The 26577-nt window shown below is 45.7% G+C and overlaps 2 protein-coding genes across 3 annotated transcripts in view; one reads left to right on the top strand and one right to left on the bottom strand.

The window, feature by feature from the left end:
• BNC1 (basonuclin zinc finger protein 1) overlaps nt 1-26577 on the bottom strand; it is a 309802-nt gene that overhangs the window by 167384 nt on the left and 115841 nt on the right. The gene's annotated exons all lie outside the window — the stretch shown is intronic.
• TM6SF1 (transmembrane 6 superfamily member 1) lies at nt 1079-26577 on the top strand. The gene is made up of 10 exons (XM_080980504.1): nt 1079-1449; nt 7433-7536; nt 9340-9437; nt 11757-11860; nt 12329-12411; nt 14117-14238; nt 18816-18920; nt 20111-20203; nt 21240-21359; nt 26007-26577. The coding sequence occupies exons 1-10, from the start codon at nt 1358-1360 to the stop codon at nt 26196-26198; spliced, it is 1113 nt and encodes a 370-aa protein (XP_080836630.1). The 5' UTR covers nt 1079-1357; the 3' UTR covers nt 26199-26577.

Raw genomic sequence — 26577 nt, 5'->3', positions numbered from 1 at the left:
CCTTTTGGGGTGGGGGTGTTGTTGTTGTTGTTTAATCGTGTCCGACTCTTCGTGACCCCATGGACCAGAGCACGCCAGGCACTCCTGTCTTCCACTGCCTCCCGCAGTTTGGTCAAACTCATGCTGGTAGCTTCGAGAACACTGTCCAACCATCTCGTCCTCTGTCGTCCCCTTCTCCTTGTGCCCTCCATCTTTCCCAACATCAGGGTCTTTTCCAGGGAGTCTTCTCTTCTCATGAGGTGGCCAAAGTACTGGACCCTCAGCTTCAGGATCTGTCCTTCCAGTGAGCACTCAGGGCTGATTTCCTGAAGAATGGAGAGGTTTGATCTTCTTGCAGTCCATGGGACTCTCAAGAGTCTCCTCCAGCACCATAATTCAAAAGCATCAATTCTTCGGCAATCAGCCTTCTTTATGGTCCAGCTGTCACTTCCATACATCACTACTGGGAAAACCATAGCTTTAACTATACGGACCTTTGTTGGCAAGGTGATGTCTCTGCTTTTTAAGATGCTGGCGGGGGGGGGGGTATCCCCTCAAACATTTCATTGGGGAGGGGATAGGAGTTGGCTCCTATGCAGGGTCAGATTTAGGTCTGATGAGGCCCTAAGCTACTGAAGGTAATGGGGCCCTTTCTATGTCCAGCTGTCCTTTGTCAACAACAAATCGTCCCCGTTTTTTGTGTTGAATATGTGCTATATGGTAATTTATGGACCTTATAGGTATCTAAAGCCATTTGCACATAACAAAATATGTATTTTATCAAAGCAATTGTTGAACTGAAATACAATTAAGAAGAAGTATATTAATATTGGAAATGTACATCCAGTTTTTCCCCCCTTTAAATTTTTTTGGGATCTTCAAAAGAGTGGGGCCCTAAGCTACAGCTTGTTTAGCTGTAAATCTGGCACTGCTCCTATGCATGCGCCAAGTGACGATCCGCCGGGCCCGGCTTGCTTTTGCCTCCGCCGAAGCGTGCAGAGGAAGAGGCGGAGCGGCGGCCGCGGGCTGATCTCTCCACCGGCAGCCCAGCCCCGGCGCAGTACAAGAGGCGAGCGCCAAGGCGGGCGGGCTGCGCAGAATGAGCGGCGCGCAAGCGGGCGGGAGCGCAGGTCCGCTGGGCGCTCGTTCGGCGGCGCTGCGCGGCGGGCGGAGTCCTTTTCTGCAGTAGCGGCGCTCTTAGGCTCGGCTGGCTGGGCGCCGCCTTCGCCTCGGCAGCAGCTCTCCGGCGCGTATGGCGCTTCCCGGCGCGCCGCGGAGGAGCCCACCGAAGCAGGGCGCGATGCCGGGCGCGGAGCCTCGCTGAGTCCCCCGCGCAGCGCCCCGGGAGAGGCAGGAAAAGGAGCGAGCCAGCCCCGGGATGAGCGCCTCGGCTGCCACGGGCGTCTTCGTGTTGTCCCTCTCGGCCATTCCCGTCACTTACCTCTTCAACGCCTTGGCTGCCAGCGGCGGGTGAGCGAGAGCGGGGCGGTCGCGTTCCCACGTGCGCTCTGGTAGCGGGTTTGCGTGCACGTGTGAACGCGGTCTGGGAGGCAGAGGAGCGGGAGAGAGCTCCGGGAATGGTGGGCGCGGGCAGAGCAGGGGTGGTGAAGCCTATTCATGGCAGGGGGAGAGGCGAACTTTGTTCCACACAGACTAGAGTTCCGGAAAAGAAAGGAATATATTGGGGTCGGGGGTAGAGAAAGCTGCTTGTTTTTTGGGGGGCAGTTCCCTCTCTCGACCCACCCAAGTTGCCATCTGTAGAAGCAATGGAAGCCTCTGCCTGTTATGGAGAAACTGTATTGTGACTTGCTGGGATGTCTTGAGCGATCCAGCTGCATGCTTTCTGTCCCAAACAGCTAGTGCCTGCTTATGAGTAAATGCGTGCAGGGGATCGGGCTGAATGGGCTTGCCCAGCTTATATCAGTGTATAACTTGAATGTAGAACTTCCAGCAGCTTCAATTGTAAGTTGAGGTTTCTTCCAGCACCCATTGTATTCATGAGTCAGAGATTGAGTAGCATGGCAGAGGAATCGCTGGTGCCTTTAAGGTCCCCATTTGCACATCACGCAGGACGTACTCAGAATGTCATTAAGGCTGCAGTTCCAACTCCCTTGGCTTGGGAGCAAGTCCCATGGAATTCTGTAGGGCTTAGCAGATGTGGCTAGGGTTGCACTGTGAATCAGCCAAATCCTGGCTCCCTGATTACCATAGCAGCATGATACGATGTGTGTGGTGTACACACATTTACCTGTTTAGGTGTATACTAAAATAGCTTATGTGTGCACATCTAAAATATATATGTATTGAGTGAAGAGGTCATATTTCACATGCGTGAGAGTATCGCAGTAAAATGCCTTTCGTTCTTTTTTTGCTGTTTGCACTTAGGAACACATTTTTATTATTATTCTGCTGAGGGGTTTATAGGAAGGCAAATCTAAATGTGCATTAGAATTGTTAATGTGCTTGATGTGTTCCTTGTGATCGCACATTCACCTGGGTCAAGTGTGCTGTTGCCGTAGAATTTTACACCGGTGTCTGCACCAGCGTGGTGAAGGTGTGCAGAACTTTGCATTAACTGGAGTGTTGCAGCCTTAACAGCTTCTTCCAGTGAAGTCCTACACACACCTAACCTGCTTTTTGAGTGTTCAGAACTTTTTGGGTGTTAATGAAGCTGTAAGGGAGGACAGCTGTTGGAAGGGAGGAAGCTGCCCGATACTGAATCAGACTGCTGGTCCCTCTAGCTCAGGACTGTCCTCACTGACAGCTCTCCCAGGCTTAAGCCAGAGGACATTCCCAGCCCTACCTAGAGATTGAACCCAGGACCTTCCATGTGCAAAGAAGAGGCTCCGCTGCTGACCTATTGCCCTCCATGCTTAGCTAAGAAATGGACACCACATAAGACCAGTCCTGAAAGACCTACTGTATTTTTTGCTCTATAAGACGCACCTTTTCCCTCCTAAAAAGTAAGGGGAAATGTGTGTACATCTTATGAAGAGAATGCAGGCTGCCTAGCTATCCCAGAAGCCAGAACAGCAAGAGGGATCGCTGATTTCACTGCGCAGCAATCCCTCTTGCTGTTCTGACTTCGCTTCTTTGGAGAGGCGCTGTGCAGAAAGGGAAAGCTGCGCAGCGCCCCTTCAGCGAAGCGGGAGAAGAAACGAAGCCCTTTCCATTTCTCCTCCCGCTTCGCTGAAGGGGCGCTGCGCAGAGAGGGAGAGAATATTTTTTTTCTTGTTCTCCTCTAAAACTAGGTGCATCTTATAGTCGGGTGCGTCTTATAGAGCGAAAAATATGGTACATTGGCTCCCAGTACGTTTCCTAGCACAATTCAGAGTGTTGGTGCTGACCTTTAAAGCCTCGGCCCAGTATACCTGAAGGAGCATCTCCACCCCCATCGTCCAGCCCAGACACTGAGGTCCAGCGCTGAGGGCCTTCTTGCGGTTCCCTCCCTGTGAAAAGTGAGGTTACAGGGAACCAGGCAGAGGGCCTTCTTGGTAGTGGTGCCCGCCCTGTGGAACGCCCTCCCACCAGATGTCAAGGAAATAAACAACTGTCTGACTTTTAGAAGACATCTGAAGGCAGTCCTGTTTAGGGAAGTTTTAATGTTTGATATTTTATCATGTTTTTAATATTCTGTTGGGAGCTGCCCAAAGTGGCTGGGGAAACCCAGCCAGATGGCCGGGGTATAAATATATTATTATTATTATTATTATTATTATTGCCATAGAACATAGGGAATCAGAACCATTGCTGCATCTAGATCTCCACGCTAAATAGCAATGGCTCCCTGGGGTTTCAGACAGCTCTGCGTGGAGATGTGGGAGTCTGAAACTGGGACCTCCTGTCTGCAAAATGGATGCCATTCATTACCACCCAATACAGTTGTACCTTGGGTTGGGTTACAAACACTTCGGGTTACGTGTTTTCAGGGAAACCCGGAAGTACCGGAAAGGGTTACTTCCGGGTTTCGCCGTATGCGCAGAAGTGCTAAATCACGCTTCGCTCATGTGCAGAAGAGCCAAATCGCATCACGCACATGCACAGACGCAGCACTGCAGGTTACGAACGCTGCGGGTTGCGGACGTGCCTCCGTCACGGATTACGTCCGCAACCCGAGGTTCCACTGTATTGCAGATGAGAGGCTGAGTGATGGTGGCATAACTTGGACTATCACTTGGACTATCACTGACCTGAGCCGGTGATTTCCTTGGCTTTTGTTGCAAACATAGCCAAGAGTTGGCCCCATGGAATGGAATGAGACTCCTCCTGCCTGAATGCGCACAGGCCTGTAGTCGTAGCTGTCGTACCAGATACTATAGGTCATCTACGATTCCTGGCCATTAACTGAAGGCCCACCATTGTCTTTGGTAGAAATGGCTGTGAACTCATAAAGTCCTGTGTCGGAAGTTTGAAAGTACTTTCCTGCTTTTGATCTCCCATTAAAGGAATTCAGATGTGCGCAAATGGCACGGGGAAGCTCAGTGGTGCCTCAGGTATCTCTGCGAAAACACTCACAAGCACCTGCATTTTTAAAAAGGCGATATCCTTTATTGCCAATGCATATTGAGAAATGCTCTCGAGCGATATGTTTTTTAACAATTAAAATGTGGAAGAAATATCTTCTCTGAACCCAGAGAAGAAGAAGCTGAAGCTGATCTTCTCAGTACCCAGCTGGAAAACATCCTTTCTACTGGTGTATAATTCTTGTTGACCCACTTCAAAATTATGACGGAGGCGGGAATCCTAACCCACTTACCTGGGAGTGAGTCTCATCAAATTGTGTAGGGCTTACTTCTGAGTAGATATGTTTAGAATTCTGCTGCAAGTCTGAAATTCTATATACACTTCCCTGGGAATAAGTTCATCTGAATTCAGTGGGGATTACTTCTGAGTAGACATGTGTAAAATAGATACGTGTGTATCCAGTGCTGTTTTCTCGGGGGGGGGGTTTACGCAGGGGTACGCATACCCCTAAACATTTTGTGAATCTTTGTACTTTGGTCCATTTACTGTATTTATTTTTCCCAATTTGAACTATAAAATGGTGATTTTCTTGAGCCAAAATGAGAGTACCCCTAAACATTTTTTTAAAGGAAAAAAGCACTGTGCGTATCTGTTGAACACACACACTCAGAAGTAGGACCTATTGAATTCAGTGGGGCTAAGTTCTACCACCACTGTTGGAGGCAGTATCCTTCTGCCACTTACTGCGGGTCACAAGTGGCTAGTATTCCCAGGAAAGTGGGTGAAATATTGCAGCCTTACTTGGCAGTGAGCCCCATTAAACCCTGCTGAGTAAATATGCATAGGGTTGTGCCATCAAGGCATGCAGCGTGTTCAGACCCTCTAGGGGAAAATAACCCTCCTTTTCCTCCTTCCACAGTTTATTTTCCTGCCCAGCTATTTGATCCCTCTTGCCTGCTTCCTCTCTGTGTGAAAACATCTTGACTGTATGTTTTCAGCCTTCCTAGATATTACAGATTCATTTGCATTAGAGACATCAATTTCAGTGGAGCCGTCAGAGGAGGGCCGAGTGATCCATTGGCTGCTTGCATAATCTGTGCTGGTATTTTTAGAAGCTGCGCTCCGCTGCCTGCAAGGGACATTGTGTGTAGAGAGAGAGGAACAACAATAGCTACCAGCTGCCTTCTCAAAAGGAAGAGCCAGGGGTTTCATTTATCAAAAGAAAACTGCCAGTGCCATGGCATGTTTTGAGGGCAAAGGCCTTCCGAGCTGGAAAGCTATGGGAGGAGGGCTGTAGCTAAGTGGTAGAGAATCTGCTTCACATGCAGGAGGTCGCAGGTTCAAATCCTGGCATCTCCAGGCAGGGCTGTGAAAGGCCCTCTGTCTAAAAATATGGAGAGCCATTGCCAGTCAGGTCGGGGTAGACAATGCTGAGCTAGAGGAAGCAGTGGTCTGACATGGTATAAGGCGGGTTCCAATATTTAACTGAAATCAGCCCTGTGTTCTATGCCATGAGAATGTGAATCTTTCTTTATATTTAGAAAAGGACAACAGCTCAGTGACAGAGCCCATTCTTTGCATGCAGAAGGTTTAAGATTTAAACCCTGGCATCGCCAGGTAGGGCTAGGAACGACCCTTGCTTGAAAGTTTGCAAAGCTGCTGCCAGCCCGTGTGGGCAGTATTGACCTGGGTGCACTAATGGTCTGCTTTTGGCATAAGGCAGCTTCCTATGTTCTTTAACCTCAGATAACCTCAGCCTAATCCTTTATATCCCTGCCTGATCACCAAGACCTTTGGGAGAGTCTCTATAGATGGTCCTTCGTGCTTCAGAGGTACAGCTCGTAACTACCAGAAGCCATGCATTCATTGTAGTGGGTCTGAGCCTGTGGGACCCCCCTCCCAAACTGAGATTAGACAGGCACCCTCCTTGCTGAACTTTGGCGCATGACTAAGACTAGTAATGTAAGCAAAGGCAGATGTTGTTATAGTTTCTCTTGCTAAAGACTATGGGGTCAAGTAGCAGGGCTCACACTCTGTTTTCATGACGGATTGTGGTAGATACTCGTATTTCCTTGATATGTGCAGTGTTCCTTCAAAGCGGAAAGGGTTTTATTTTTGCGTAACTATCCGCTTTTGAAACGGTATTCTGTACATAAGGATCTGCAATTTGCAAACGACTTCTTGCGATGAGCTGACCAAACAGCATTACAAAGCTTGGGTTGCTCTAATGATGGTTTGGTGCACTGCTGACAAACTATAGTTTATGTAATTATGTAGCAAAATGTTTGCTTGTGACCAAGCCAGTGAAATGTAACAACTAAATCGAACAGAATAAGGCTGCTCCCTCCTTTCTGAAGACATGATTGCTTGTGTGATTAAACAAAACAAAAAAGGAAGTGAGATACAAAGTGTGTTTCCAAATGAGGTCTGAGAAATTCTTAACCACAGAATGCTAACCTGCATTTGCAGAAAGGAAGAATGCAAAATCAAGCAAACCTTCAAAGCAGTTTCTTACTTTATTATTACGTGTTAAAGCTGCAATATGATTGAATCTTGACAATGGAGAGAATGCCCTCGTTTCTAGGGCTTAAAAGACAAACATGGGCTCGTTGTGTTTGCATTTTGTGCTGGGGAAGATCAGTAGCAATGCTTAAGCTTCCTTGCAGGGATGTTTATTCGCTATTGCCTGTTTATGGTAATGGACTGGATGAGGTCCAATAAACTGAAACTCAATCCAGAGAAGACAGACACTGTTAGTAGGTGGTTCCTCCGCCTGGAAAAATGGTGCCAAACCAGTTCTGGATAGGGAGGCACAGGTGGAATGCCTTCTACCAACTAGTCACCCACCAATGCCCCTTTAGACAAGGATGATCTGGCTTCGGTAGTTGATGCTCAGAGATCGAGTTGTGTGCAATAGTATGCCATTTGTTTGATACAGTTGAGGAACCATTGAGATGATAGACTTCTCCCCTGGTTTTAATCTCTGCAGCTCCTGGGTCACTGTTGCAGTTGGATTGTTGATTCTGTTCTTAGTGGGTCTAGCAGCCCGATTCCTGGTGAAAAGAAAACCGCCCCGAGACCCACTGTTCTATGGTACGTATCGGTACCCTGCAACAGGAGTATCTCTAAGGGTAGAGTGTGGCTTTTACTAAGGTTTAATGCAGGGGTAGGCAACCTAAGGCCTGGGGGCCGGATGTGGCCCATTAGCTTCTCAATCCATCCTGCGGATGGTCTGGGGATCAGCGTATTTTTACATGAGTAGAATGTGTCCTTTTATTTAAAATGCATCTTTGGATTATTTGTGGGGCCTGCTTGGTGTTTTTACATGAGTAGAATGTGTGCTTTTATTTAAAATGCACCTCTGGGTTATTTGTGGGGCATAGGAATTCGATCATATTTTTTTCCAACATATAGTCCGGCCCACCACATGGTCTGAGGGATGGTGGACCGGCCCACGGCTGAAAAAGGCTGCTGACCCCTGGTTTAATGAGAAATTGTGGTTTCCCACTGTAAGAACAAATTGCCTTGAGCCTTGGGGTTGTGTGCTCCCTGCCATTCTCTTTTTGTGCCCACAAGAAGGAGAATGAAAACTTCTGGTTTCAATTTTAAAGCTAACCACACCAGCCTGTGATGTCTGAAGTTGGGGAATTGTGATTTGAAGTTAAGGCAGAATCAGGCTGTGGTTTCAAGACCTGGATTGTTTAGATCAGTGGTTTTCAACCAGTGTGCCGTGGCTATAAGCTCCACAGGTGAATGGTGCCTCTGGGGCTGGCCAGGGGGTGCTGGTTGCCAGGAACTGAGGCAGCCTCCGAGTAAGCAAGCAAGTAGGTGAGGGAGCCCAGCCAGCCAGTCCATCAACGCTTGCTGTTGGGAATGGATAGACAAGTCCTAGGCCTCTGGGGGGGCAGTGTGAGCGGGCACCTCTCTTTGGGGCTTGGGGGGCAGCTCAGAGACCAGGCATGGCAGCGGCTGCTGCTGGGAGGACTCCCAAGGAGAGGGTAGTGGAGGTTGAGGGAACCCTCCACAAGGGAGGGTGTTTGAAAAGGGATGGGGGCCACCAGCTCTGCAGTCAAGGGGTGACATAACTGGGCTCCTGATCCCCAGAGGGGTGCCACAGAAATAATGTAGTTTTGTGGACTCAAAAAGGTTGAAATCCTCTGGTTTAGACAGTTGCAAGGATGGGAACTTGCGGCCCTTCAGATGTTTTTGTTGGACTCCAACTCTCATCAGCCCCAGCCAACAAGGCCAGTGGTCAGGGATTATGAGAGCTGTAGTCTGCGACATCGGGAAGGCCACGGGTTTTCCATCTGTGCTCTAAACAAAAAAACAAACGGTCCCTGAGTCCAGATCACAGGGTACTGTGGTTAGTTTAAGATCAAAAGCTTCTCTGACTTTAAGAGTGGCTGGGGAAACCCAGCCAGATGGGAGGGGTATAAATAAATTATTATTATTATAATTATTAATTATTATTACAAGTTACAGGGAACCAGGCAGAGGGCCTTCTCGGTAGTGGCATGCCCTCCCACCAGATGTCAAAGAGAAAGATAACTGCCAAACTTTTAGAAGACATCTGAAGGCAGCCCTGTTTAGGGAAGCTTTTAATGTTTAATAGGTTATTGTATTTTAGTGTTTTGTTGGAAGCCACCCAGAGTGGCTGGGGAAACCCAGCCAGATGGGTGGGGTATAAATAATAAATTATTATTATTATTATTATTATTATTATTATTAGGGCATGGGGGAAGAGTTGGGAGCGTATGTGTCTGAGGCTTACAGTGGGGAAGGCCAGCCTGGCTTGTGCCACCCTGGCTGTCTAGCTGAGCTTGACGTTAGGAAAAAGACACTCTTACAAGTTATTAATGTGTTTATATTCCTCCTTCTCCTCTTGAACTGCCACAGTCTATGCCGTGTTTGCTTTCACCAGCATCGTGAACTTGATCATTGGGCTTGAGCATGACGGAATCATCGATGGATTCATGACCCATTACTTGAAAGAGGTAGGTGATGATCTCAAGGTAGGAGCTGCTTGGCGGATGACTGGAGGGTGGTGAAGGCTGCATGAGCCTTTATGGACGCCAACAAAGGCCGTTTTTAGTTCCTCCTAAAATCTCCACATCCTCCCTGAGTCCTGGAGAACTTAAAAGCTTGCTTCCTCTTTTGTGATATTTTCGTTCTCGGCAGCGCTTGAGTGCCGTTCCTCCACAACAACCAAGACTTTTCTTTTTTTACTTGCAAGGCTCCAGAGCAGAGGTGGGGAACCCCAGGCCAGATGTGGCCCTCCAGGCATCCCTGTCTGGCCCTCAGGGATCTCCCCAGCCCACAGTCCTCCCTGGCTCCTGCTGTGCACCCTCCTCAAGTGCTTCTGCTTCCCTAGAATTTCCCCTTCCATTCCATTTCATCTCACTTTTAATTTTTATACCGCCTTTCTATACTACGGTACACACCAAAATAGATGGCAAAGATTGTCCACGTAACAATCTGATCCGACACAAAAAGTCACAGTAACTTAAAAATAAACAACTTATATCAAATAAAGCAATTTTCAATAATGCATTAGAATATAATAGTAAACAGTAAAATTAAATATCAGCAAATAGCAAACAGCTTGCACTTATAAATTACAGTAAAGAATTACTAAACTGTCAATCAATAAAAATAACGGCAAGTCACAATGCATAAATTGCCGCAAGACATACAAAAACCCATGTAAAAGGATCAAATTGAGAAACAAGGACACACAACTTATAACACAATTTTTTAAAAAAATATGGTCTGGGAAAGGCTCCTAGGGCTGGAGGATAGGGCAAGGCAGGTGGAAAAAGGCATTGCATGATGAAAAGCAGAAAATCTCTCGTTCACATCTTGATTATTTCGCGTGGCTGGAATGTACCCTGCTATACTGAAGGGAATGTGGTCCTTGACCTGAAAAGGCTTCCCTACCCCCCTACTCCAGATTGCTGAAGGAAGCTTCATCCTGATATATTTATTTATGGATTTCAAAGAATTGCCGGTTGCCCTTCAGCAGATTCCAGAGGCGGTGAACCGCAAGTACAAATAATGAATCATTTATATCACAACACACTAAAATCCGGCCTCATGTTGCCACAACACGGCTGCATCGGTCCTTTTAGAGATATTGCCCTAGTTTGGCTTCTGGGTTTTGTTTTCCTCAAGGATCAGCATGGCTACTTTTATTTTATTTTTAGCAATTGTCTTGTTTCTCAACTACTTCAGGCTCAGAAGCAGGTTCAGGATTGCAGCCTTAGAGCTGCAAGATGTGGTGTGAACACCCACACTTAGGAGTGTCAGCAGTTTTGAAAAACACGCAAACACGCAATGTGTGAACTTGTATCAGGACCACAGCATTGCGGGATGCACAAACCGTATTCCCCGCTGTGCCACTTTATGCCATTTACAGCTATTAATTTGTTTGCGGCATTTGTTTGCCGCCACACAAAGTTCTCTGGGCAGCTCATGATAAATAACTAAAAACCAATTTAAATACAAATTACGACACAAAGGCATGAAACGCTAGAAAAACAAAACTTGCCGCACCCCCAAAGATCAGAGACAGATTTCCCTGATTGAGATTGCCTCTGCTCAAAAGTTATTTGCCTTCCAGCAGAAAGCTTAGTGGTATAATTGGGGTAGGGTTATTTTGGGCAGGACATTAATTACAAAAATGGCATGGGGGTGTTGGGGGAGAATAGTTAATCCCCCATCCAGTGTCACCCCGGCCTCTCCCTAATCCTCACTTCTTAAGCACACACACACACACACACACACACAGGTGATTCCAGTTGTAGATTTCCCATATCACACCCTGCTGGTTTATTACTAGGATACTGAACTCAGCAGAACTCTTTAGAATAAATATACCGTACTTTTCCGTGTATAAGACTAGGATTTTTCCTTTTAAAGTTATGTTAAAAATTGGGGGTCATCTTATACACAGGTAGTGTATCCCCCCATTTTCTCAATTTGGAGTCCCCCCAAAAAGGAGGCATCTTATACCCGAGGGTGTGTTATACACGGAAAAATACAGTACTTTGAATTGTGCTGTTGGACAATTAATTTCCTGCAGATTGGTCTGGTATATTTGGATTTGATCCTAACGCGGCACACTTTTCGTGATGGTTGATCTCGGATTGCAATTTTCTTACGCTGACGCTTGAAATGTGTCCTCTAGAAAGAATGCTCATATCAGGATTGGATTAATGTTACCAGCTTTGTTCCTTTCCAAAGCTGTTTTTTATTTGTGCTGCCTCAGAAATGCTGTCTAATCTTATTTGTCACTGTGTTTTTGTTTTCCTTAGGGGGAACCTTATCTGAACACGGCCTACGGCCACGTGATCTGCTATTGGGATGGCTCTGTTCATTATCTGATGTATCTCTTGATGGTGGCAGCTATTGCATGGGAGTAAGTTGATTTAATGCTTGTGGGCAGCAAGATTGGCACAATTTACCTTTCACGGCTCTTTTCAAAATCACCTCACAGTATACTTAGCTTTACCTACAAACTGGGCATAAAATGACCTTTCCTTTTTGGGTTTTTTTTAGAAGTAGTTTAAGCTTAACCTGAAAATTCTAATCTTGGCACTTTTTTATTTATATATTTTAAAATTTCTATCCCACTTTTCCTCCAAAGAGCTCAAGGTGCCATACTTATATCTCCCCATGCCATTTTATTTTCACAACGACCCTGTGAGGTAGTTTCGGCTCAGAGAGAGAGTGTGACCGACCCAAAGTCATCCAGGAAGCTTCACGGCTAAGTGGGGATTTGAACCCTGTCCTTGTCTGACTGTCTAACCACTCCACCATATTGTCACAATAATGTGTGCCTCCAGTTGTGAAGATGGTGTATGAAAACCGGGTATTTCTGTTGCAGGGAAAGTTATCGGACTATTGGCTTATATTGGCTGGGGTCCATCATGATGAGCGTCATTGTCTTTGTGCCTGGAAACATTGTGGGTAAGGACATATCACTTAGTCCATTTTGCTTTGTGGAGAGCCACAGTTGGCCTGCTGTCAGAATTTTGATCTTGCAATAGATGCAAGAGCCCAAATGTCTCTGGTTGAATATCTGTACTGTTGCAATAACTGGAAAACTGGACATGGTCAACAGAAGCCAAACTCAAATCCATACCATTTATTTGTGCCTACACAACACTTAGGGACGCGGGTGGCGCTGTGGGTTAAACCACAGAGCCTAGGACTTGCCGATCAGAAGGTCGGCGGTTCGAATCCCCGTGACGGGGTGAGCTCCCGTTGCTCAGTCCCTGCTCCTGCCAACCTAGCAGTTCAAAAGCATGTCAAAGTGCAGGTAGATAAATAGGTACTGCTCTGGCGGGAAGTAAATGACGTTTCCGTGCACTGCTCTGGTTCACCAGAAGCGGCTTAGTCATGCTGGCCACATGACCCGGAAGCTGTACGCCGGCTCCCTCGGCCAATAAAGCAAGATGAGCACCGCAACCCCATAATCGGTCACGACTGGACCTAATGGTCAGGGGTCCCTTTACCTTTTTTACACAACACTTGGCATTTTATTTTGCGTATCCAAGGTGTTCATGGAGGGAATGTTACCTTTCTTTTTCCATTAGCACTTCAGCCTTGAAACAAAATTCACTTAGGCTTGTTCATGTTTTCAAACTGCTCTACACAGAGCAGCCTTTTCACTCCTGGGAACACAGCTCCTGGGAAAAAGTAATGCTTGCTCAAGATCATTTAAAGATATAGCCTCTGTTTCCCAGCAGCAAGTCATTTGTATGTGTGACAGCAGAAAATGCTGCAGTGTAGAAGATTGTATCGAGAGAGATGTGTGTAAACTTGCAGGCAAATATGATGAGGTGCTTCAGCGAAGGCGTGAGCTACATGCTGAACAGGTTGATCAAGCATTAGGTGCAATGTTAATTGGGCATGGAAGAAAACATTGGTCTGTTATGATCAAAGCTCAGAGGTCAACAAGGTGCAGAAAGAAAGCCTTGTAGGCTTGGCATCATCTTTGGTCTGTGTTGGTGCAAGCATTCCATAGAAGAAATTTAATGTGGTAATGGGAAGCTGTGGTTCTGAACTCCAATTCCCATCATTCCTGACCACTGGCCATGCTGGCTAGAGTTGATGGGATTTAGAGTCCCAACAACATCTAATGTGCAAGAAGTTCTTAAGTTGAATGAGATTTACCTGCAGGTACATGTGCACAGGATGGGACGCGGGTGGCGCTGTGGGTTAAACCACAGAGCCTAGGACTTGCTGATCAGAAGGTCAGTGGTTCGAATCCCCGCGGCGGGGTGAGCTCCTGTTGCTCTGCCCCAGCTCCTGCCAACCTAGCAGTTCGAAAGCATGTCAAAGTGCAAGTAGATAAATAGATACCGCTCCGGCGGGAAGGCAAACGGTGTTTCCGTGCGCTGCTCTGGTTCACCAGAAGTGGCTTAGTCATGCTGGCCACATGACCTGGAAGCTGTACGCTGGCTCCCTCGGCCAATAAAGCGAGATGAGCGCCGCAACCCCAAAGTCAGCCACGACTGGACCTAATGGTCAGGGGTCCCATTACCTTTACTTACATGTGCACAGGATTACACATGTGGGGTATATTTCTTGCTAGACATGCCTAGGCTCATGGTGTAAAATGCTTTATTGAAGGTCATAATTTTTAATTTTTTTGTGTTGTTACTTGTAGGCAAGTTTGGAACCAAAATTTGCCCTGCATCTTTATTAAGTATCCCATTTATCTGTCTCCCAATATGGGCTGGTTTCAAAATCTATAATCAGCCTCCCGTGATTGGTGACTGTCCAGCCAAGGTAATATTTATGTATGAATGTGTTTGTTGTTTCAATGATAAGAACACGCTGAGGTAAAATCTGATGAATGTCAAAATGATATCTGATGTATGGCTGAGAAACAATTTATCCCGCCTAGGTTGCAAAAGCAATATTTGACATGGTTCCCTTTCACTGGCCTTTGTATTCCATATTTTGTACTTGCCCTAGGGTGAAGATGAATCCCTCCCCCTGTACTATACTTAAAATCAAGGGTGAGGAACCTTTTCCAGCCTGAGGGCAACATTATAGCTGTCAACTTACAGATTTGAAAATAAGGGACCAGCAGCCTCAAAAATAAGGGATTAGCAGCCAAAAGAAGGGATCAATAATTGCTTTGATAAAATACATATTTTGTTGCGTGCAAATGGCTTTAGATACCTATTAGGTCCATAAATTACCATATAGCATATATTCAACACAAAAAAACAGCAACAATTTGTTGTTGACAAAGGACAGCTGGACATAGAAAGTGCCCCATTACCTTCAGTAGCTTATTTAAGGGACATCATCAATAAGGGACAGCAGCGGGACATGGCGCTAGGATAAGGGACTGTCCCGCCAAATAAGGGACGCTTGACAGCTATGGGCAACATACAACTTTTCAGGGGCTATGTGCTGGCAGAGGGTGAGGCCAGAGGCAGAAAATGGGGGAAACAACTGATGTGACTTTTCACTATTGTACTGAAGGCCACATTCCAACCCTGCAAAAATCAAGGGTTTCTAAAGATGCATTTCTCCAGGCAAGCAAGAGGCATTTTCACCAGTGACATAGTGTTGGGGTGTGTGCACAGGGACGGTTGCCTCAGGCACAAAATTGTTAGGGGCACAAAATTCAAACATCCGGTGCTGCCTCAATACAGCTACACGCTTCCATTGCTGGGCTCTGTTGAAAACAGGTTCTCTGTGCAAACCAGGAAGTGACCTTTCAAGACAATGGAAGAACTCTTTTTTTTTATTATCTCTGTGGCTGCGATACTTATACCTACTCCAACTGTTTTGCTTCCCCCCACCCCCTCTCCGCATGGCCCTGGGTGCTGGCAACCCTCGCTATGCCACTGATGATCACAGCTCAAGAATGAATTTCATATAGGCCAGAGCACTTGAACAGGGCAAGGAGCAGTGCTACTGATGGGTCTTGTTTTAGGGATGAGGCATGGCTGGGATAGAGACCTAAGGGCTAGGAAGGGGCTGGATTTAACCTTGCCATGTGAACCTTTGCATCTGGTGCCTTCTTTTAATTACGTCAGGTGAGTCCCATTTGACCATGCACCAGCCAGACGTCACTCATATGAACCACATTTGGGGTCCATGTTTGGAGGGAGAGGGTGTCACTTGGGTGGAATCTAGACACATATAAAAAACGTTGTCAAATTGCTCTTTTAAAAAAAAGTTTTGAAAAATATATTGAATTTGCCATAGCTCACCATCACCATCTCGTGTCAGATCTGTTTAATGCACTTTAAAACACACTTAAGATGTTTTATTTGCAGCTGTATAGCTGAGTCCTTGGTGTAAGGAATGTTAAAATAAGTTTGCGATTTACTGAGCTCGGTTGGCCCCATCATTGGGCAGAATGAGGCAGTGGTCTTAGGCGGCGGATGTGGGGGGTTAGCAGTATCAGCCTTCCCCATAGCATTTCTTCTTAAGAATGCTCCTCAATAACTCCTCCCCCCCCCCATTGGACACCAGAGCTATGTGTGCCACAGACTTGCCATACTCCCCAAGCTAGCTTGCTGGCCTCAGGTGTGCTGGAGAATACTATCCTGCTGCCATTGTTGAAACAGGATTCAGAGGTCCTTCTCTGTGTGTCTCATCTGAGAGAGGTACAGATTGTGGCAATGAGAGAAGGGGCCTTTTCTGTGCTGGCTCCTCATCTCCTCATGCTGTCCCCACAGAAACGCATCTGGTCCCAATACTGTCATCTTTTAGGTGCCGGGATAAGAAAAATCCTGTTTGCCCAGGCTTATTTATTTATTTATTAAAACAACTTAAAGTTGTACTGCAGTATGATTTATGGGCTATTTGTGGAGATCACCTCTTTGTGGGGTGTGCCAGGATTTGCTCATTCTAATAATAATAATAATAATAATAATTTATTTATACCCCGCCCATCTGGCTGGGTTTCCCCAGCCACACTGGGTGGCTTCCAACAGAATATTAAAATACAATGACCTATTAAACATTAAAAGCTTCCCTAAACAGGGCTGCCTTCAGATGCCTTCTAAAAGTTTCATGTTGTCATTTGGTGAAATACCTTTATGTGTGGCATTCTATTCCGTGTATTTGTTTATAAAAGATTCAGAAACTCTTCGGTATCTATATTTTGTAAAGCTGCTTATGCGTCTGTTATGCGTTTGGACCCCTCTTAAGACACGGTAACCAAATCTTGCATGATGGTTCCTGAGATCAAGGAGCAGGTTTGTGTCTCTGTGGATACAATCGGTTGCCATTTTGAATCAAGATGGCAGACTGAACCTTTCAAAACTGTGCTTATTTTAACCATTTATTTCAAAACTACAGATTTTGTGGGGGTTTTTAGAATTCCCAAGAAGCACCGGCTTTGAGTTTGCTAGTTTTATATATTTATAAATCTGTGGGAGACATTTTTTTTTGGTAGAAAGCAATGAATACACCATAATCTTTCTGTTTGGTTAGCCCCTGTACATGGAACAGGGGGGTGAGATAGGTCCCCTCTTGTCTATTGCCTCACAATCAGGCAGCATAATCTACCACACATTTATTTCCTTGTCTCTCAGATAAACACTCTGTTAATACCTTCATTGTTCCGTCACCACAGTAAGACTAGTGACACTGGTCTGAATTGTGGATTTTAAAACTGCTCCTGGGGAGTCGGCTTGCTAATGTGCTCTCTCAACAGATTTGATGGATGTGTTTTCGCTCTGCATTAAATTGAGCTTTTTTAGCCAATTATCAGCAAAAGTTCAGAGGCATGTCCACAGGAGGGCTCTAAATATAGAATCCCATCATTGATTCTGAGCAACTTTTTTTTAACCCAACAGTGAAATTGCTTTTCCTGTGGGAAAGCCGAACGCTTTATTCATCACTATGAATTATGACTTCTGTACAAGACAAGAATAGCCAAGAGAGTAGTGATAGCGGCTGTTAAAACTGCCAGGAAAGTGAAATCAGCCGAAGTGTTTTAGCAATGCATAGTCCCCAGATAAAATTTGTCAGTGCAAATCAGGGAAACTAAAACTGGAATTAGGCAAGTTTATCTGATTTCACACAGTAGGGATGGCGGACCTGGTAACCCCCTTTGTACGTTGGTTCATATTTCTTGGTTGCATTTCCATGCCATCAAGGTGCCCTAGGTGGTTTGCAGTTTTAAAATACGTAAACCAATGAACGATATAAAATGCAGCGACAGTGGTCCTCTCAGACCAACTGTGAGCTGATGGCAAAAGCTTCCTTGCTTCTGCATATATGAGCTTTGCATGAACATCACGGTTTGGTTTGGTTTGGTGGGTCCTGTTATGGATCTTGAAGGGAACAGTTTGCTGGCCTTGGAGATAGATGATAATGAGGTAGACCGTAGCTCATTTTGGGGACTGGTAACATACAAAGGTCAGCTCTTTTTTCAGCTCTCTAATGTGAGTTGTCTCTCAGCCCTTTTGTGCAAATAAGGAACTGGTCACCGGTAGCCAACTTCCCCCCTCATAGATCTCGCGTTCTTCCTCTGTGTTTATACTACAAGCGTATTTCAGTGAGGGCTTTTTTCACTGGGCCCTGGATAACTTGCTGCCAAGTTATAAGCAAACTCTTTGTTTACACAGCAACATGCTGCTCAACACAAAAATGGTTTTCCTCAGTCTCTGCTGGTATAATTGTCCCTGCCGGGCCGCGTTTCTCTCATTTTCAAATGACTTTTCTTTCGAAAGAGCCTCGTCTCTCCCGTCTCAACCCCCCTGACTAATAATAATAATAATAATAATAATAATATTTATACCCCGCCCATCTGGGGAATCACACGGGGAATCTTGCAGTTCCACAATCAGATGGTTGGTAGATATTGGCCACAATAAGCTTGAGATTAGTAGCTGTTTGGGAGGGTGTGCGGGGTTTTTTTTTAAGATGTTGTTAGATTATTTTTAAATAGTTTTAAATATATGCAGTTGTTTTCTAAATTTTATTGCTTTAGTGCTTTGATGTTTGCTGCCCTGAGTTCCTTCAGCAGGAAGGGCAAGATAATAAAAATAAGATTGATTGATTGATTGAATGAATGAATAACGAAACTCTCCCAGAAATTGTGATGCTACCACCATTATTCCAGTTGGTATCTATATCGTGTGGGGAGGGCACTGTGGCTAAGGCCATTGGCTGTTTAATCGGTTCCTCTTGTATATGTTTGTGTAGGTGTGGGTGTCTTTACCTTGCATTTGATTAAATTAGAAATTTTAAGTTCTGTCCTTGTAGTTCTCTTGTTTACCTCAGGACAGAAGTCTTAAGGTGTTTTTTGGGCCAGTTTATATGACTTTGAAATTTTTGCATGTTGTTCCATAGAATTGTTAGTGACCCCTCTGGAAATCATATTGCAGGTGATTCGGGAAGTTCAGCAGAAGAGACTTCTGAGAAGACCTCTAGATTTGCTGTTGGCTGTATATTTTGTCTTTGCAACTGGATTTTGCCTTTTTAGGGGCCTGGTAAGTTGGTTGGTTTGGTGTGGGTGTGTGAAAGAAAGCTTATCGGTGTCACCTGTTTAGTTTAGAAAATATACATATAAAGAATATGGAAAAGGGGGATGCTATACAGTCATGGAAACCAAGGAGTGAGAGTCTACACCCCACCCCATTTCTTTACCCCCCAGAATCTGGAAGGTAAGTCCCCTACCCCACAGTAACTAGGCTTGGGGAAAACCCCCAAACCCCCAATTCCAGCCTAATGGTGGAGGGAGAGATTGTGTGCCCATGTATGGTTGTGCGTACCTCGATGTATACATAGCTTTGTGTGTGTGGTGCCCACAAGAACAGTTTATTCAGTTTGCAAATGTGCCCATTGTTTCAAAAAGCTTGGCAGCGCCTGGCCTGATCTGTTAAGTCTCTCCCCTCTTCTCACACAGTAATCTTAGGACTGATGCCATTGCTGACTTTATGGCATTACCACCTAGACACCTCCCCCCCCCCCGCCTTCTTTGCTTAACACCCAGCCTAGCGAATGGTCCTGGAGAACTCAAAAGCTTGCTCATTATTGTGCAACATTTTGGTCCTGCACATCATCCTCCATGTTGCAGACGGAGGCACCAAGGCTGAACCCAAATAGGCCTCAGGCTACCTACTGAGTTCATGGCAGAGGTTAGATTTGGCCTGCAAGCAGTTTTGGAAAAGGGCTGTATTTCAGTGGTAGAGCATCTGCTTTCCATCTGGAAGGTCCCTGGTTCAGTCCCCAGCATCTCCAGGTCGGGCCGTGTATATCACTTGCCTGAAACCCTGGGGAGTCACTGCCAACCAGTGCAGTCAGCAGTACGCTAGATGGGGCTTTACGTAAGGCGGTTTCCTTATGTTTCTATGAGTCAGGTTACAGACTCCGCTAACCCAGAAATAGTGCTTCAGGTTAAGAACTTTGCTTCAGGATGAGAACAGAAATCATGCAGCGGCAGCGGGAGGCCATATTAGCTAAAGTGGTACCTCAGGTTAAGAACAGTTTCAGGTTAAGAACGGACCTCTGGAACGAATTAAGTTCTTAACCTGAGGTACCACTGCGGCAGGAAGGTAAATGGTGTTTCTGTGCACTCTGGCTTCCGTCATGGTGTTCCATTGCACCAGAAGTGGTTTAGTCATGCTTGGTCCTTTACCTTTTACCTTTTTTACCTAATGTCAATGGGATTTCTCTTTAGGTTGCCTTGGATTGCCCAGCCGAACTTTGCCGACTATACAGCCAACTTCATGAGCCGTATATCAAGGATCCTGTTGCCTATCCAAAACTTCAGGTACACGTTCCAAAATAAGAAACTATGCACACTGACTGGACCGCTCTTGGTGTAAGAGAGTGAGTGAGAGAGAGAGAGAGAGAGAGAAGGTGCTTGTAACTAGGACTCGCTTTCTGGCCCCTACCTTTATTTTTCTAGTCAAATTTATGACCTGTTCCCTTTCGAAAAGTCTTTACTGGTTTCAGGGAGATTAGTCCCTTATAGTCAGAGGTTGGGCCTGCCTGTTTCCTTTGGTCAGTGCTGAACTGATGGAGATTTAAGTTCTTAAGAACCACTTTGCTGACTCAGGCTAGTCCAGCTTTCTGTTTTCAACATAAGAGAAGCTAACAAATGAGACAGGATGAAGTAGTCATCCCCTCTTGTTTCCAGCATCTAGTACTCAAAGAGGCAGGCTGCCTCTCTACATGGAAGCTAATCCTCGCTTCTGAACTTTTCAGTTTAGAGAGAGGGCGAATAAGAGGAGACAAGATAGAGGGGTGTAAAATTATGCATGGTGTAGAAAAAAAATGAAGTTTTTCTTACTTTCTTATAATAACTTGGGGGCATGTAGGAATTGGGGAGACTTTGATTCGGTTTAAGGTGAGGCTACCAAACCTGGACTTTCTGAAACAACACATGAACCCCGAAATTTGCACTTCTCTGAATTTTGCAGTGTAGTTCTTGAGCCAAGTAATGTCTAGAACAATTGCATATACCAGAACGAAGTGTGTATACAATGCATATATAAATGAAAATACCGTACAAAAGTGCATCTGTCAGCCTGGGCTCCTGTGAGAGGAAGATTGGGATATTATTCTTCACCACCATCATTGTTTTAGATGCCTGCTGAAAGCTTTTTTTTTATTTTGGCAAGCCTACAGATTTTTATCCGTTTCATTGAAAACAATCTTACATACACTTGCTTTTTTTGTGGATTTTAACAGTGTTTTGTTGTTCATTTCTTGTGTATGCTGCTTAGAGTTTTATGACTAAGCAGTAAGCTTTAGAGATCTTGCTAAATAAATGAACTATTGTTGCCTTTTCTTCTAATGCACAGATGCTGGCGTACCTGTTCTATTCTGTACCATACTATATAATCTCACTGTATGGTTTGCTCGTTCCTGGCTGCAGCTGGATGACTGATTTAACCCTTATACATGCTGGCGGACTAGCCCAGGTATATTTCTTACAGATCTGGGTTTCTCAATATTACTGTACAGCAGAATTTAAATATTATATAGTGCAGGGCTCAGCAAAGTTTTGTGGATTGGGCCAGTTCACGGTCCCGCAGACACCGCGGTGGACCGGAGTGCGTGCGCATGCATGCGCAAACGCTATTTCCGGCGCTCCTTCCAGCATGGAGGAGGTGTGCGCAGCTTCCCATTGGCTGCAGGAGCTTCCTGCAGCCAATGGGAAGCTGGCCAGCATCGCAGAAGGCGGTCCCTGCTCTGCTCCACGCTGGTTTAGTGCTGAGCACGGGAGCTGACCGAGCCGGTGGCAGGAGTCCCTAAGCAGGCAGCAGAAGTCCATGAGCCAGTTAAACAACCCCCATGGGCTGCTTGTGGCCCATGGGCCTTAGGTTGCCGACCCCTGATATATAGTGGATGACCAACTGAGAGAGCCACTGCGTAGCCAGACAATTGGTGCCCCGAAAGCTTTGGAGAGTTGGAAAACCATACCGAATGTGAGCTTCTAATCCCTTCCCTCCAATCATTTTCACCATATTTGCAGTCCTGTTTTCAAACCGAATCTGCAGTCATCAGGAAGACTAGAATTTTCTTCTTCTTAAAATGGAAACCAGAATTCTCAGAATAATAGCCAGAAGCACAAAATTAATATCATGTTGCTCATCCCTGTTTGATCAGCGAACTTTGCCCATACCTTTCCGACTAGAACTTCAAAGCTTACTTTCCCCCTCTCATCATTGTTCACACAAATATATTCCTTTCTCCTGTCTGTATTATGCACATTAAAACATCTGCATTGTGCACTTGTTGCTGTCCAAAGGACATAATGTTCTGAGCTCGGTGACATTGTGGCCCATAGTCTCTGCTGATTTATTGAAGTAAATAGAAAAGAAAACAACCCTTGTTCTATAACCCTGAGCATGGCTTTTCCTTTTTTCAGCCGCGCAACATAATTTAGAAAAGGACTCCAAAAATCAAAGGAATTAAAATATAGCTGTTTTATAGCAACAGCCTGTTGGTCTCAAGCTCACTCCCATGCTCCTGACAGTTGTTAAATGCTTACTTTTTTTCAAATTCTCTTTTAATAGATGAGTGAGGGTTTTTTTTAAAAAAAAATAATGCAAGAAGAACTTCCCTTAAAAACGAAAACAGTTACCGTATTTTTCGCTCCATAAGGCGCACCTGACCATAAGGCGCACCTACTTTTTTTTTGGGGGGGGGGTATTCAAGAAAAAAAATATTATTTAAAGGGAGTGCTGAGCAGAGCCTGTCTGCATCCCAGGCTCTGCTCAGCGCTCCCTTTCATGAGCCGCGTGGAGCACTTGCAGGCTTTTCCCCGAGGAGTGATGGGCTGCCCTTCTCCCTCCTCGGGGAAAAGCACCCAAGGGCTACACACACACTCCGCGCAGCTCTTTAAAGGGAGCACGGCTCTTGGGGGCTTTTGCAGGAGGTGGGTGAAGTGAGAGAGCCCTTGCTCTGTCCCTTCCCCCACCTCCCGCAAAAGCCAGGGATAGCTGCACGGAGCCTCCCCAGGGCTTGTTGGGGCTGGCGGGGGAAGCCCGGGCCCCCCCCCGGCCCAGGGACCACACACTCACTCCATAAGACGCACAGACATTTCCCCTTAGATTTTAAGAGGGGAAAAGTGCGTCTTATGGAGCGAAAAATACGGTACCATGCAGGTCTTGGGTGCTTGGTGGACAGCCTTCCTTTTAATAAAAGCCCAGGGGGAGATATCTAGAGAAGTCTTCCCATGGGGCTTTTTCAGATGTAGAAGGGCCAGACAGGCAAGGAGGCTGCAGAAGGCCACATGTTATTGACAGCAGATACACATTTTCTCAAAAGGTACAGAGCGTTTAAGCGTCTTTCCCAGCTGCACTGTCCTCCTCTGACCTTTCTCCCTATGACTTCACGCGACACAGACCAACGCTTGGCAACACCCGGTAAACAGAACTGGCCCATCTCTTCCTTAAATGTTAAGCTTCTGGTGCAGCCTGAACCCCCATATCTCTCCCTCTTGCAAAAGCAGAAAACAAAAATAAAAAGCTCATAAATTTGGGCATGGGGTTTTTTAAAACGCAAATGAGCTGTCACTTGCAAAAGGGGATAACAGATGGGAGACAAAAGACAAGCCACAATTCCGAGTGCGCCACTATTGCTTCTATCTTTAAATGTTTGTTTATGCTAAAAATATTCGTTGGCTCAACAATCTCTTCTCTGTACATAACCTTAGATGTAAATTTGTTCTGCACTCCAGAACAGTCCCAGGGGAGTCTACCCAAAAGCTCCCACCCACCTACTATGCAGACAAGGGAGCAAAAACCTGCTGCTCAGTCCCTAGAAAAGAAAAACAAACCACTCTTTTCCTGTCTGCCCTGACATTTAAAGTAGGGTGGGCCAGATCCTGAGTACTCTGGTGATGTTATACAGGATTTGGGCCGAGGCTGAAAGCAGGAAGCCTGTGAACCCTAATTGTTAAGTCAGGAAGGGAAAAGTCAGGAAAGTGGAATGTCTCCAAGATTCTGATTACCCAAATGGCGTTTCAAGTGCCCATTGTGCGTAGACCTTGATTTTGGCTGTGATTTGGTGTTGTTGTTTTTTAAATCAAAAACAAGAAGAAAAGCCAAATTCTGTGGCTTGAATAGAGTAGCAACTTTGTGCATATCTACATATCCATGCAACATTCTGTTTCTGCTAGCGATGAAAGCTGAGCAGGAAGCTATGTAATGCTAAAGCCTTTCCCCCTGCCTTTGTAAACCTTATGTGACCTCTCTCTAGATTGTATGATAGCCCTATTCAGAGAGATTAGGAAACATGACTAACTTAGGTCCATATTTCAATGGGTCTACTCTGGGTAAACTTTAGTTGGATACAGCACCCCCCTGCCCCCAATCACCAGTCATTCTTACCTTTCTTGAGAACTAGAAACCTTTTGGAAGTGGTTATTGAGAGTTGTCAAAATACTGAATACTTTATCCTGTGTCAGATACTCTGGCAAGGTAGCGCCTTGACCTTTGACATTAAAATTTATTTTACCATCTCTCAGTAAAAAAGGTAAAGGGACCCCTGACCATTAGGTCAAATTGTGACCGACTGTGGGGTTGTGGCGCTAATCTCGCTTTATTGGCCAAGGAAGCCAGCACACAGCTTCTGGGTCATGTGGCCAGCATGACTAAGCCGCTTCTGGCAAACCAGAGCAGCGCACGGAAACGCCGTTTACCTTCCTGCCGGAGTGGTACCTATTTATCTACTTGCACTTTGACGTGCTTTCGAACTGCTAGGTTGGCAGGAGCAGGGACCGAGCAATGAGTGCTCGCCCCGTCGCAGGGATTCGAACCACCGACCTTCTGATCGGCAAGTCCTAGGCTGTGTGGTTTAACCCACAGCGCCACTTGCGTCCCTTATCATCTCTCAGTACCCTATTCTAAATCTCAAGTCTGTTGTATACAAGGCAGAAGAAACTAGGGGATTCTCTATTCTTCAATAGTGGAGCAGCGGCAGACTTTGGTCTTTCAAGTTTCAGCGGTGCCCTGTGCGAGACCAAAATTTGCTGCCCCTCCACCTCTTGCCTTCGGTTCTGCTACATCATAGCTGCGGCATCTTGCAGCACCCCATCAGCTTGGCACCCAGTGAGGGGGAACTGTTCACATTCCCCTAAGTAGAGATAGTAGAGGGGTTTTTTTGGGGGGGGGGGGAACCAAGATGTTCAATTTACGGCTGCAATATTGAATCAGTTAATCAGGCGGATGAATCAGTTTGAATCCTTACTAACCAAATAAAAAGTGGCTTTGATTAACTGTGCAGCAGCTTTTTTTAAAAAAGTTGCTAATTAGACTTAAGTACAGTGGTATCTCCGGTTGCGGATGGGATCCGTTCTGGAGCTCCAGTCGGATCCGGAGGTTTTTGCTATTGGAGGTGTTTGTTCTGCGCATGCACGCAGCGTGGTAGAGCGCTTCTACGCATGCGTGCATGGCGAAACCCGGAAAAATGCTTCTAGGTTTGTTGCATTCGCATCTTGAAATTTACTTAACCAGAGGGTTACGTAATGTGAGGTACTCCAGTGGTACCTCAGGTTACAGACGCTTCAGGTTACAGACTCCGCTAACCCAGAAATAGTACCTCAGGTTAAGAACTTTACTTCAGGATGAGAACAGAAATCATGCAGCGGCAGTGGGAGGCCCTATTAGCTAAAGTGGTACCTAGGGTTAAGAACAGTTTCAGGTTAAGAACGGACCTCTGGAACGAATTAAGTTCTTAACCCGAGGTACCACATGCAAAAACCATAGGTGGGGAATTACATCTTAGAAAGGGGTGTTCCCGCTTTCCCTCTTCTGATAGGGGAAGCTGTGTGTGCGTTAGCTGAAAAAGGAAGGAAGCCAGGCTTTTTACAGGAACTGGCTTATTTTACAGGAACTGGCTCTTCAGGAATTGGCTTATTTGGGTAAAATCCAAAGCATGCCGATTTGGTCACAGAATGGCTTTTGATCAAGCAGAAACGTCTATTGTTACAGGGCAAAGGGAGGCAATTTTTGTGGTTTCTCTCTTCCCAGCAGCTGCCTTCTAAATACTCTGGAGAGAATACTGTTGATATGCGCATTCAAAGCTATGCCTCATCCTTACTCTTCTCTCTATATCCACAGGCTCAGTTTTCACACATTGGGGCTTCTCTACATGCTAGAACACCTTACATCTACAGAGTCCCCGAAGAAGGAAATATGTGGTTTCTTCTACTCAATGTAACATATGGAGTCGTTCCTCAGCTGTTGGCTTATAGGTGCGTCCACAGTCCAGAATTTTTCTTAAAGGCCAAGCCAGAAGACAAGACTGAGTAGGGAGACTGGAGTGACGTCTTCAGTTTTGTGAAACTGGACTGCTGTTACAAACTCAGAGAGCAAGGAAGGGTCTTGCAATACCTGGAAGGCTTAACACATTTATTAAGGTAGAGGTTTTCATGGACCACAGTCCATTTCAGCCGTAGTCCATTTTACATCTGACCAAGTTGACTGCAGTCATCAAAAGCTTATGCCATAATAAATCTGTGAAGTCTTTAAGGTGCCACACGACTCTTCGCTGTTTTTGATGCAAAAAGACTGGATATAGCTACTCCTTTGCAACTCTACAAGGTTTGTCTGCAAAGACACGTCAGCTCGGTATTATGTACTGTTGCAGGAAATAAAAGACTACTTCTGTCTTTCGTAGCGCTTCTTGAAA

The sequence above is a fragment of the Podarcis pityusensis genome (genome assembly GCF_964106645.2).
Source record: "Podarcis pityusensis genome assembly, chromosome: 14".
Classification (NCBI taxonomy): Eukaryota; Metazoa; Chordata; class Lepidosauria; order Squamata; family Lacertidae; genus Podarcis; species Podarcis pityusensis.
This window is presented reverse-complemented; position numbering and strand designations above follow the sequence as displayed.